Source organism: Podarcis filfolensis (assembly GCF_964270895.1).
Source record: "Podarcis filfolensis genome assembly, chromosome: 16".
In the NCBI taxonomy this organism is placed as follows: Eukaryota; Metazoa; Chordata; class Lepidosauria; order Squamata; family Lacertidae; genus Podarcis; species Podarcis filfolensis.
This window is the reverse complement of record NC_139620.1, coordinates 12,983,720-12,997,514: the sequence shown is the minus strand read 5'-3', so window position 1 is coordinate 12,997,514 and position 13,795 is coordinate 12,983,720. Positions and strand designations below refer to the sequence as shown.

Below are 13,795 nucleotides of genomic sequence, written 5' to 3'. Positions count from 1 at the left end.
AGCTTGCCTTAAGCTACCACGGCAGGATTTGAACCAGGGACTTCCTGATTCTTAGCGCAGCCATTTAGCCACCATGCTACACCAGGGCTGGGGCTGCTAAGAAGTCTACAATCAGTTCAGAGTCTGATAGTGCAGGAATCGTTTAGGGAGAAAAATCACACACACACACACACACACACACACACACACACACACACTTCAGAGAGCACTTGATTGATGCATCCTCGGGAGCACAACTGCCTTTGGCCTCTTTCCTGATGCCGCACTCTCAAGCGGTTATTGTTGCATCCAGCGAAATTGGTCGAGGCACTAAACACACATGCCAGATGTGCAAATCCCTTTGCTCCAAAAAAGAAGAAGTCTTGTCTCATATTCCCCCCATCAATACTGCATTTCAAGAGACTTTTTATGTATCCCACCTTCCTCCAAGGAATCAGGCTTTCCTGCCTTTTAAGCAAGCTGACAAACAGAGTCAACTGTTGCGGTTTTGTTATTTTATTAGGTACTTTTGCATTGTTCCAGATTAATTTTTAATGGCCGTTGCATTGTTTCCGATGAATTTTTAATGAAGCTTATTTCGAGATTATATAATGTCAAATCATATGTGTATGTGTGTACACACACACACACACACACACACACAAGATGCAACACACCCATGCTTTATTTTTATCTTATCATGGTATGCTCTATTCATATGGTGTGCACAAGATAAGACAGCAAGGAAATTGAGATTAACATTTTTGTTTGATTCCCTTTGAATTCAACATGTTGGCAATTACTGTGGTATTTTCTTTTCAAAATATGTAGAAGTAGTTGTTAGACCTCAAGAATATTTGTGCTCCATGCTTGCATTAATATTGCATAATACTTCTCCCCACCCCCAGTATCCCCCTCTCTCTAATTTTGCCTTCTGTAAATGTTTCATTTTCTTATAGTTTTAAAAGTTCAGTAACAAATATATGGACCCCCTGACACATAGGCAGTGTTATAAACTCAGATATATAAGCTAGGCTCACTTGGTAGAGCATGAGGCTCTTAATCTCAAGGTCGTGGGTTCAAGCCCCATGTTGGGCGAAAGGTTCCTGCATTGCAGGGGGGTTGGACTAGATGACCCTCATGGTCCCAACCCTACAATTCTATGATTTAACGCTGTTTCCCATTCTAGGCTGAGAAGAAAAGAGTATTATTACAAAAATATAAGAAGAGCCTCCTGAGACCATGAGACCTGTTCCCACCCTGGCCAGCAATCCTGGGAAACACAAAGAATGTAGTCCTCCGACCAGCAGAGGGTGCCGTGAAACAATGCTCACCATGAACATTCAGGTTGTATATTGCCGTGGAGATGCCCATAATGCTTGAGGCATAGCAGATGTAGGTCCCGCTGTCGCTTTTGTTCAAACTGTCGAAGACGAGGATGTTGTCTTGGGCCTCGGCTAGGGGCGCCTGAGCTCCCTGCTTCTCCCACTTGTATTCCTGAGGGCTGTGAGGGAGGGAAGAGAGTTGGTGAGAGTCAGCAGAGCTTGAGATCAGAGGGATTGCACATCGCCCTTCAATGATCTGGAGGCCCCGGTCTATTGGGGGATACAAAGCTGTTCTAGGCACACGGTGAAACAGCAAGGCCTCGTCTTCTTGCCTTGGTCTGGCTGGGACCAACTGGTGCCCAGCAGTGGAGGCGGGTCCATTCAGGCAGAGGGGACACTGCCCCACCAACCACAGTTTGCTCTCCACCTGTCTGCTTTCCTGCTTCCAACAAATCAGGAGATGGCGCAGCCTGCCAGGTTCCTCCCCCTCAGTTTCCAGGTTGCTCTTGAAAAACTCAGCAGGGAGGAAGAGGATGGAGACAAAACAGTCTAGTTGGTGCTGCCTGCCATTGGCTCTGGCTCTACCAATCCCAATGGGCTCCAGAAAAGGAGCTTTTTTGGAAACAGCTCCCCCAGTGTGGGATGCCCCTTTGAAACAGCCTCACTAGGTAGCCTCATTTTGTTCTTCTCAGTGCCACCTTAGGCGTCTTGAGATAATTTAAACATTGCTGGTGTTTTCAGCTCTCCCTGGTGGCTTCCGTTCAGTTATCTACTTTTGTGCTGGAGTCGTTTTTCATGATTTTATTTTAGAGCTTCTCGTTTGCTTTTTAGTAATTTTTTGAATCATTAAAAAGATCAAAAGGACATTGTTAATGGGGTGGTATACACAGGATAAGACAATTTAGAGAGCAAGTGTGGTGCAAAAGCTGGAGTGACCCTGTGAGACCAGGGTTCGAATCCCCTACTCAGCCATGGAGCTCACTGGGTGAGCCTGGGCCAGTTACTGCCTCTTGGCCTAACCTACCTCACAAGGTTGTTGTGGGGATTAAAAGAGGAGAGAGAGAGAACCATTGACGCCACTTTGAGCTGCTCAGACAAAAAGGTGGGATATAAAATTCCATAAATAAATAAATTTAACTGATTGTTTAATGACCAGTAAGCAGAGCACATTTGACCCTGATGTAAACCACCTAGGAGGTGGGCCGGAATAACGTGATCAAGTGAAGAGCAGTGGCTAGTATTCATTGGGACTGGTATGACCAAGAGGTCAACAGTAGGCGGAGCCAGAGCCAAGGAGAGGCGGAGCCAACTCACCTTGGTTTTGCCCCTATAATCCTTTTCCCTTGCTGAGTCATATCCTCCAACATTTCTCTGATGAAAATAGGGATGTCCTATTCAACAATAATTATAATTATACCCCACCCACCTGACTGGGTTGCCCCAGCCACTCTGGGCGGCTTCCAACATATAGGAAAACATAATAAGACATTAAACAAACCTCCCTATACAGGGTTGCCTTCAAATATCTTCTGAAGGTTGTATAGTTATCTCCTTGGCTTGGGGGTTGCATACCTGCCAACTTTTCTCTGATGAAAATAGGGACATCCTAAGGAGAAGTGGGACATTCCGGGATCAAATCAGACGCTTCTGTAAATCCGGGACTGTCCCTGGAAAATAGGGACACTTGGAGGTTCTGCAGAGTTCTATCAAAGCAGACTAAGGAGGAGGAATCTGGCTGGCAAAGCCACCCCCTGGACTGGATGTGAGTAAACAGGCAGGCAGGTGGGGGCTGGCTCAGAGCAGACTGAGGTTGGTGGGGCATTGGCACACAGGCCCTGATGGACCAACCTTCACTGCACACAAGGTTCTTTGCCGTTTACGCATCAGAGGAGAGAAGGAGACTAACATTGGGTTGCCTCGTCCATCGCAGCGCAGCCTCAGATTTTGTCCTTCTCGTGGGCTGTCGGGATACGATTTGATTTCAGCTGTTGGCTTGTCTGGGGAGAGAGACAGAGGAAGAAAGAAAGGAAACCGCTGTCATTGTCACAACCAGATCCACCTTTGACCTTTGATTCGGTGGTGGAGCATCTGCTTTGCATGCAGAAGGTCCCAGGTTCAATCCCTAGGTAGGGCTCTTGTCTGAAATCCTGGAGAACTGCTACCAGTCATTGTAGATCAGGGATGGGGAACCTGTGGCCCTCCAGATGTTATGGGATCCCCCCAGCAACCATCATAGAATCACCGAGTTGTAGAGTTAGAAGGGACCACGAGGGCCATCGAGGCCAACCCCCTGCAATGCAGGAATCTTTTGCATCTCATGCTTTAGCGGCTGAGCTATCCCAGGTCCTTCATGGCCAGGGATGCTGGGAGTTGCAGTTCAACATCTGGAGGGCCACAGGTTCCCCCTCTGTGTTGCAGACAATATCGAGCTATATGGACCAGCCGCCTATCTTATTATATGGCAGCTTCCCTTGTTCCTAGGGGATGACTGCCATTACCACTTCCAAATCCTTAGCTCAGCCTTTACCAACAGGGCGCCCTCTAATTTTTACCATATTGGTCTGAATATAGGCTGCATTTCCTCCCCCAAATCTGGCTTGTATTAAACCTGAGTGCAACCAACTGGTTGTGCTTTCCTAGATAGAGAAGACATATAGTGCGGACGATATTTGAGGGTGTCTTATATCCAGACCAAAATGGTATTTATTTATCTGTTTAGGTGAGCAATATGCTGCCCATTGTGCAAAACACGGGGAGTTTTCACAATAAAACCTAGATTAAAAACACACATATAAAGTACTGTGGTGCACAACCCAGTCTCTGAGTGATGAGATACTTTGTGGATTCCTCAGCTTACCTAGGGTTCAGTTCCTTGGAATGAGAGTCAACAGAGATGGTGTTGCTTTTTTGCTACAAGGTTCTATTAACACATATATACAACCTGAGCATAGAATGGAGGGACTCACAGCATTAACACTCCAACAGAACTTTCTTCCCCATTAGCGTTCCAGGGAAGCCCCAAGTCCCAGCTCTTGGGTCTAGTACAGAGCATGGCGGTATCTCTGTGTCTCCAGCTTCCAGCATCAGCCCAGCTCTCACATACAACTTTCTCATAAACAGCTCCCCCTTGGCCTGTGCTCTCCATCCTAGGATGATGCAGCATCCAGCCAGGTGAGCTGAGAAAAGAACCACCCATTTGTCTCTATGGCAACAGAGCAACCACTTTGGATATGGTAAATGGTAGTACTTCTGGCCAGCCAAAGCCATTACTTTAACAAAGGAACTGGTTTGGCTGGTTCATCAGACACTTCTGCTGGTTTCTAAACATCACTGGATACAGGATCACAGCATCATCCAGACTGACCACAAATACATTTTTTAAAAAACCCTACTGTTCTTAATATGCGCAACAGAACAGCTCCCAATTCACCAAAGACTAATTGAGGAAATGCCAACTGAGGAAATACATGGACGACCATGAAGGAAGGGTTTTTAGAGAGAGAGAAAAGTGTTTTGATTAATACTCTAAATAGAAGAGGCCCGTTGCCTCAATGGCATGACAGTCTTTCCGGCATATGGAGCAGCAAGATATTAAGGACAGAACAGATAACTAGAGCATGAGAGATGAGATTTCAGAAGAAGATGAATATCTAAGGAGCAAAAGGCCCAAGGAGAAGAAGGCGTTTAAAGCAGAAGCAGAGATGAGGAGCTAGCAAGGGCCTAAATCCACGAAGAAACTCAAAAACACAAATAAAAGCTTAGTCAGATCCACTAATAGAGAGGACCATAGTGACCCATGAATCAACATATTTCTGAGGGAAACAATAAACGTATTCATTTACATATATATTATATAGCTCTGTAACCTTAATTGTATTTTATTGCTATTGTTTTCCTCTGCTTTTTGATATATTTTTTTGTATGTAGTCTTTTTCTTTCCCCCTTTCTTTTCCTTTTCCTATTTACCGGTAACTCACTGTAATACTTTCAATAAAATATGAAAATAATAATAATAGTAACAACAACAACAACAGAGAGGAGGGCCCTCTTGACGCTCCGCAGGCCACACTCCCTCCCCAGCCGCACCCCTCTCTCCAGGCACAACCCTGGCTGGAACGCTTCCTTGCACTCTTGTTTGTCTAGAACAGTGTTTCCCAGCCTTGGGTCTCCAGCTGTTTTTGGACTACAACTCCCATCATCCCTAGCTAGTAAGACCAGTGGTCAGGGATGATGGGAACTGTAGTCCAAAAACAGCTGGAGACCGAAGGTTGGGAAACATTGGTCTAGAAGAAAGACAGAGAGGTGTGTTTGTGTAGAAACTAGCCTAGTGTGCAAAGGTGAAACTTACATTCATTGCGCTGCCTAGTTTTCCCTCTGGCCCCGCCCACCACTGGCATGTGACCCCTTGAAGGTTGCCTAGAGGGGAATGTAGCCCTCCCTGCCCCTGCACGAACAGGAGCTACAAAAGTCAATTAAGGATCTCTCTCTCTCTCTCTCTCTCTCTCTGGTACAAGGAGTGCTGATAACCTTTCTGGTTGGCCTGCAAAAGGGACCCCTTTCACAGAAGTGCATTTGTCCCTCATTATCCTCTTCAACCCTCTCTAGCAGTACCGTTTTTCCAGAAAAAGAGGTGCCGGAACTCACCATGAACACCGCCCTCCTTCTCTTAGAGTAGCAATGGCGTGCGAGAATCGAGTTCCGTCAAGTTCCATCTGAAAAAAGGCCTTGCTCTCTAGGTCCACCAAGGCTGGCAGCCCAGATCTCGGGTGAGGAAAAAGGCCTTTTCCAGCTCTGCTACTTGACATCTTTGCAAGTTGGGGGTGAGGAACCCAAAACACCTTCAGATGTTGTCGGGCTCCCAAATCCCATCAGTCCCAGCTGGCATGACCAATGCTCAAGAGAAACAAATGAGCATTGTGGAGTCTAAAAACATCTGGAGGGCGAAATATTTCCCATCTGTGGCTGTGCTTTTTTTCTGGGGGTACTCAAGGGTATGGGCACCTTTTCCCACCAGCGTGGCGCTTAACTGTAGCTACTTCCTGGTGAGTAACCACACCTTTTTTTCTAAAAGAAAAAGCACTGAATTCTCTGGTATAGAAGGCAGAAGAGGACTCCACTTCCCTTCTGCCTCACCAGCATGGCCAGTGGTCCAGCAATGTATAAAGGGCTCCAGGCTTCCTACAGTTGCAGCAGGAGAAGCCAGGGCTGGGGGACCTTTGGGCTCTCCAGATATTGCTGGACTCCAGCTCCCCTCAGTCCCAGCCAGCAAGGTGAGGATTGATGGTGAAGAATGATGGAAGCTGGAGTCTGACAACTTCTGAAGGACACCAGGTTCCCCATCCCAGATTGTTGTTCTTTAGTTATCTATTAATACCTTTACACCCCAACTTTTCTCCAAGCGGTGCACACATTCCTCCACCTCTCCCTCAACAATCCTGTGAAGTAGGTTAGGCTGAAAGGCAGTGACTGGCCCCCCAAGATCACCCAGAGAGCTTCACCAGCAAGTGGGGATTCGAACCCTGGTCCCCCAGGTCTTAGCTCAGCACTCTAACCACTCTAATATTATCCCAACACTCTAACCGCTGCCTAACACTGTTGAGGTACCAGGGATTGAACCCAGGACATGCTGCTCGCAAAGCAGATCCTCTCCTGCTGAGCTATGTCCCCCACTCCTGGGTTCTAGCATCAACCAGGTTGGGCCACCTTCATTTCCTTTGACCCCCACCCGCCCACTCCATTGCCCACAGCTCACGTACAGAAGACTGCTAGCTTCTGGGAGGTGGACTTGTCGGAGTTCTGCAGGGACTCATGGTCAACTGTGCAGGTGACCTCCACGCCATTGTCTTCTTTCCCGACGGTGAATTCTACGCGGCTGGTGACCGTGAACGTCTTCCCGTTAGCATCTTCTTCCACTTCTGAAGGTTCAGCTGTTTGGGGGAAGATGGAGTAAGAAGGGCTGAGTGGCCACAGGGAACTGTGGCAAAGAGAACAGTGTGGATTCTCGACCAAATGAAAGAATCGTTCCTTGGTTCATCAGGGCTAGGTCGCCTGGAAGCAGTTTTTGACTCACCATGGGTGATTAACCGCCTGCCTTTTAAGTGATTGATTCAGGGGGCAGGGGACCCCGAATTGTCAGAGGGGCAGAGCTGTCCCGTGGCCTCATACCTGAGAGCAGCTTGTCCCCCTTATGCCACCGGAGCTCAGCAGCCGGCTTGCTGCCGGAAGAGAAGCACGTCAGCTGGGCCACGTCTCCTTCTTTAAGAGGATCGGAGTAGCCAGAGATCTGGGGTTTTTGTGGGATTCCTGCGAGAAGGGAAAGAAACCTGGGACACTGAGGACTAGCGACTTGGTTGGAGAATCCTCAGCTACGTAGCAACCTTCCAAGACACTGGAGATGGAAGGCAGTAACACACAGGCTTAGTGTCTAGTTAAAAAAAACACCATCGGCCGAAATTCTCTGCAGGAGTGGAGCGGGACCACTCTATCCTTTCGCATTTCTATGGTGCAACCCCTCTGTAGTTCCCAGAGTCAGACTGTGCTTTTGGCTTCTACCTCCCAGCAGCCCTCTCAGCCAAGGATCCTTGAGGTTGCACATCAGGTCTAGCCAACCTCCTCTCTCTGCTCTCTTTTCACTGTCCCTTAGTAGCTCCATGATTATTATTATTTTTTGGGGGGTGTCCCTAGACTTAGCACCCACTCCAGGAGGCATCCTAACCTGGAAGATACAGGACATGCAAACTCAGAATTCCCTTATGCTGCCACTGAAATTCCTGGATGCTCTGGGAGAAGTGGAAGCAGGAGTGCGGCTAGGGCAGGAGGCCCTCTGCTAGGCTTGGGGATGCTGGCCCCTGCCTGCCTTCACTACCCTCTGGCACTGACTGGCCCCTCCCTGCTCCCCTGGCCTCACCCAGCACAGTGACGATGGCCTTGGCGGTCCTCACAGGCATGGTGAAAATGGAACAGGTGTACTCGCCCTCATCTGCCAGGGTCGCATTGTCGATACTGATGGTCAGCTCGTTGGGCGTGGACCTCTCCAGCTGGATGCGGAGATCTCTCAGCGCTAGGAGAGCAGAAAAAAAGGAGCATTGCAAAATGGGTGAGCGAGGTTGCTTTAAGAAAAGCTAAAATAGCACATGGTAATGGTTTCTAATACTGAAATTGAGGATGCCCTGTTGGAGAAACTCACCTTTCTGTTTTCTGCTTTTTGTGGGATGTGAAACACAAGAGCAGTCAAGTACAACATTCCTAGAGTGAACATGTTTACACATGGAGAGGAATGTTTGTTCATCCAGCAGGTAAACTTCCTGTTTCCTTCTGGGCTGGAACAGACTTCCTCTGCATGTGACTAGAGGTGGGCGTGGCCTCACCTGTGCAGGTAACAACAAAAGCACAGGGCAGGGCAGCCACCTTTCTCTTTTTTTGACTACGTGGATCGAAGAAGCAACATCTGCTTAGCCAAAGATGCTCTCTTGGCTTCCAGCCAAGAGAGGACAGGGACTGTCTCCTTATGAGATAGTTTCCAGGTGTATGTTACTTTTCTAAGCTAAGTCTGCCTTCTGGGATCCGATTGTGAACAGAACGTGAGTAAATTCTTTTTGTACTTTTATAGAAGACTGTGTTGTGTCTTATCTTTTATAAGGGAATAAGGGGAAAATACCAGGACAGTTATTATAAAGGCTTTAGCGAGCCTGAGCAAACGCATCCGCTGCAAGTTTAAAAGGGGAATGTTACTCTGCTAAATTGTGAAACTTGTTAACACAAGTTGGAAAGACTATAATCAAATAATATATCCTCTCCCGCATCCCTGAACATTCCTACACTTTTAAAGCCTGATATATTATTATTATTAGCTATTTAATGCCCCAAATAGGCTTCTATGAAATCCAGAAAAAAAAGCTATAAAGGTGGTTTCTCAGTAACTTCCTCTCTTGGAAATGTTGTAGTCATAACTGCCTATGGTAGTCTCTAAGTTACTCACCACAGAATTCATAGCTACCACGATAACATGAGATAACTGAGAATGGCGAACATTAGAGGCAATGGGCTGCATTAATTTCAGTAGGTCTACTCCAACTTAGTTGGAGGAGGGAAGAAAGTGCCTCTTTGGAATATGCAGAAAATATTTTTATTTTTTAAAGAAAGGAACCACAGAAAGAGGGGGAAGGAAGTCAAGTTTTGAAATGTTAAAATGACTGCAAAATTATTGAAATGCATAAAACTGAAAATAATAAATATTTTTTTCCTACAGCTTTTTGGAGACAGTGCGTTCTGATGGTGCGTGCAGTGATAAAGTGAAATGGTAAGAGATGAAAGAGTTCTAACCATTACACAATACTGCTGTTCAATGACAATAATGTGATAGGGAACCTGTGGCCATCAAATATGGTTGGACTCCAACTTCCATCAACCAGTGATCACAGGGATGATGGGAGTTGTAGTCCAACGGCATGTGAAGGTTCACTGGTTCCCAATCAGGGAGGCACAGAATCCTTACTCTTTGCCCTTTTAAAAAAGCAAGTCAAAAGGTTTCTTTCTTCCAGACAGCCTGTTGATCTCCACATTTTACTCCCTTCTGTTTTTATGGTCCTGACCAGTGGCTTTAAAATTCCATTTTAACATTGTGAGTTATCAACAGTGTTTTAAAATTACTACTAAAACACTATTAACAGCGTGTTCATGCATGTGTGCTTGCCTGCCCTGCAATTTACAGAATTAAAATCAATATACTTCCCCCTCAGATATGTAGGACTGGGCTTTTAATCAATAAATCATATTTCAGATGACAGCATCTCTAAAATTCACCAGATTAGCTCCATTGTCCTCAGCTCTGGGGCATCCACAGCAAATCCGACTACTTGATCTGTTGCAAATTTATCTTACTTAGACATTAAATATATAATTTTAGCTTGCTCATCACGAGAATCAGATATATGGACCTAGTGAGTTTCCTCCTGGCACTCACATTATCATCTTTTAGGTGTTAAGCAAATGCATTTTCATTTTCTCGGTCTTTAAAAAATGGCTTTTTAAAAAAAAAACTTTTATTGCAAATGCTGTAGTCTCATGGGGAACAAGTTGGGCCTTTTGTGTTTATTTAACATTCCGAATACTGTATTTTTGCTTTATCTGAATTGGTTAGCACAAAATGACTGCTGAAGTTGCAGGGTATAAATTATGGAAAACAATAAGCAGCAAACAAGCAAACAAATTGCGTTGCGCTTGTGACACATTGACAGCTCGGAAAGGGGGGGGGGGGGAAAGGCTGATATGTTAAATCTCCTCTTGCTCTTCTTGACTGTTTGTGCTGCTCTTTCGGCTGAGAAATATCCACATTTTTAACGGATAAATTTATATTCAGTAGTGGCAGGGAGAACCAACTCCCTTCCAGCTGAAAAAAAATCACGTGTCTGTGTTGGTCATTTGGAGGCAATTCTGAATCGCCGCAGGTGAGCAGGAGACTGAAAATACACATGCCTGTTTTATGGATTCTCCCCAGACTTTGAGGGCTTTAGAGGAACACTGTTCTCTGTGCTGTATCATTTACCTGGGTTCACTGAGGTTCCAAGGACATAAGCTAAAATCTTCTCTGCTTATCAAGGACAGTCCTTATTTTCTGCCTCCTGTTTCTGGTAATTCACCAGCTCTGTTTTCGCCTTCAGGGGATGCCTTGCTAAGAGGTTATGAATACAATTTCTGCCTTGCCTGACTACCGAGGCCTCATGCTTGCAAATCTCAGCCTTAAGTGGAAATGACATTTCCAAGCTTGCCTGCTGCTGTGGGAGGGGGAAAGCTTTGCAAGGAAGGCATTAGGACCTTGCCAGGTTCCTTATGGCGGCAGCAGAGTCCAAGCTCAGAACTGGGCTGATGATGCGGAGAGTAAGGTAAAGGTAAAGGTAAAGGGACCCCTGACCATCAGGTCCAGTCGTGCCCGACTCTGGGGTTGCGGTGCTCATCTCGCTTTATTGGCCGAGGGAGCCGGCATACAGCTTCTGGGTCATGTGGCCAGCATGACTAAGCCACTTCTGGCAAACCAGAACAGCGCACGGAAACGCCGTTTACCTTCCCGCCGGAGCGGTACCTATTTATCTACTTGCACTTTGACGTGCTTTCGAACTGCTAGGTTGGCAGGAGCTGGGACCGAGCAATGGGAGCTCATCCCATTGCGGGGATTCGAACCGCTGACCTTCTGATCGGCAAGTCCTAGGCTCTGTGGTTTAACCCACAGCGCCACCCGCGTCCCTTCTGATGCGGAGAGTATATGCCCATATATATATATATATATATATATATATATATATATATATATACACACACACACACACACACACACACACAAACATTTGATTTGCATAGTCTAATTTCAAACCGAGCCAGTGGGGCATTTGCTCATTAGTAATTGTGGTTTCTCAGATTTATTTATTTGAAAGATTTATTACTCGCCCTCCACCACAAGCTCCCAGGGTAGGTTCCAGCACGTAGGAAATACAATTTCAAGGCAGATAAAATAAGTGTAATTGTAAAACCCATAAAACTGCTCCAAAATAGAACAGAGTGACGTGAATTCAGCAAAGCAGGTGGGTCACAAAACCCAAAATGTGCATGTTAAAAACTGTACATCTCTGTGGGGAAGTGCAAGAAAAGACTTGTTCTAGGATCAGGCCAATGGTCCTACTAGGGCATCATCCTGTTCTCCTAGTAGTCAACCAGATGCTCATGGAGAGAGCATAAGAACCCGAACACAACAACACTCCACCCAGCCATTGGTATTCAAAATGGCCACCCATGTTGGTGGGCATCACTGCTTATTGTGGGAGTGCATTTCCAGATCCCCATTTCCTGCGCTTCTGAGGGTGATGGAACAGCCAAGAGAGCCCTTCACAGAACCTAATGCCCAAGAAGATCAGCAGGGATGGGGAATATTTGGGACCTAAATTGTTATCCGTTAGGTAGCCTGTTTTAATACTGTGCAACGCTTTGGTGAGGGGGGGGTTGAGGACTTCTGATGGGAAGGGGACTGAGAAAGAGCACAAATCAAGAACAATGAATAAATTCAGCACCCATCGCCAAAGACAGCTCCAGGCCCCTTCTGCCCAGCTCAAGACCCTGATGGAATGGAGATTCTCTACCTCGTTTCTCCCCAAAGTAGAGTGTCTGTTGAGCAGGATTGGACCACTGTAGGGAGGAGTCATCAGGGTCTTCCACTTCACACTGGAGGAGCACCTTGGAGCCTGCGACCACGATTTCATCCGACGTCGTCGGCTGGCTCCCTGCAGGAAATCAAGAGGGATGTTGAATATAAGAAGGGGGGTGGGGGAGAGAGACGCTGAACAACCTACCAACATAAACATATGCAAGAGCCTAGTTCTCATTGAGGTGTGTCTGGGGCTCTAACACTTTGGGCTACAACAGAAAGTTCACATCACAGAATGTCTCCCCCATACAAATTAAGTCCCCTGCACAAGGGAAAACTGTCATGTTAGTGAAAAGCTAAGCTTAAAAAACCCATCTCCGTTCACATGCCAGTTCCATCCATACCCCGCAAATGTGGAGGTAATTTTATATATACATACACGGAAATGATGTTGAAATAAATGCACTGAAAAGTGTGGGGTGCACAAATTATTAATGGGAAGCCGTATGGACACCCTGCAAGCAAAACTGGGAGAAATGCGGGAGGAATGTTCATTGCCCTTATAACTGCTCTGCAAAGAAATCAGAACAAATGCTCACTAACACAGCAACCTTCCTCCCAGCCCCTCACCACACCTGCAAGCTTTGTTTTGGCAAGTCAGGATGAATGCTCAGTAAACAGGTCATTTGGAAGATCCCAAAGGTGCCAAACAGTCAAGAAACACGAAGCAGAGGGAGAACAACAGCCTGTTTTAGAGGCTTTAGGCCTCTGGGCTAGTTGCCAGAATAGTGTGCAACAAAGCCAGATTATTCCTCCTCCGCCTTTTCTTCTTCTTCTTCTTCTCCTCCTCCTCCTCACACAATCATAGGATTGTAGAGTTGGATGGGACTCCAAGGGTCATCTAGTCGAACCCCCTGAAGTGCAGGGAACCACAGCTCAAAAATCCCAGACAGATGGCAAAAATTGTGCTTGAGCTTGCTTTCCCACCATTCCTTCTTCCTTGTGTGCTGTGTCTCTTTTAGATTTGCGAGCCTGATGGCTGGGAACTCCTTTAGTGCCAATTTTTGTAAGCTGCTCTGGGGGCATTTCTGTAAGTTGCTCTGGGCCAATGGTGTGTAAGTGCTGCAAATAAATAAATACTGGCCCCTTTCCAATGGAAAGAAACCCCGCTTGGTTCCCAAGATTTCACCAGGTACCGGCCACCCACTTGAAAGCCTTGCCTGACCATCTTAAGGACTAGAAGCCTGAAGAGATGTCTGCCTCCAGGTCCACGTTCTGGCAGTTGCACCATGGCACAACCTGTCTCGAACTGCGCATTCCCCAGTGAAGAACAGCTAAGCAGCATACTGTTGGGATCGCT

General features: G+C 46.5%; 1 protein-coding gene across 4 annotated transcripts in view; it reads right to left on the bottom strand.

Annotated features, from left to right (window-relative positions):
• Window positions 1–13,795, bottom strand: part of CADM3 (cell adhesion molecule 3) — an 83,800-nt gene that overhangs the window by 5,597 nt on the left and 64,408 nt on the right. For all 4 annotated transcript variants that reach the window (XM_083591873.1, XM_083591874.1, XM_083591875.1 and 1 more), the window contains exons 2-7: window positions 12,431–12,571; window positions 8,212–8,364; window positions 7,470–7,607; window positions 7,061–7,231; window positions 3,211–3,301; window positions 1,314–1,483 (exon numbers count right to left, since the gene is read on the bottom strand). In XM_083591873.1, the coding sequence (XP_083447999.1) occupies window positions 1,314–1,483; window positions 3,211–3,301; window positions 7,061–7,231; window positions 7,470–7,607; window positions 8,212–8,364; window positions 12,431–12,571 (864 nt within the window). The remainder of the gene's footprint in view (window positions 1–1,313; window positions 1,484–3,210; window positions 3,302–7,060; window positions 7,232–7,469; window positions 7,608–8,211; window positions 8,365–12,430; window positions 12,572–13,795) is intronic.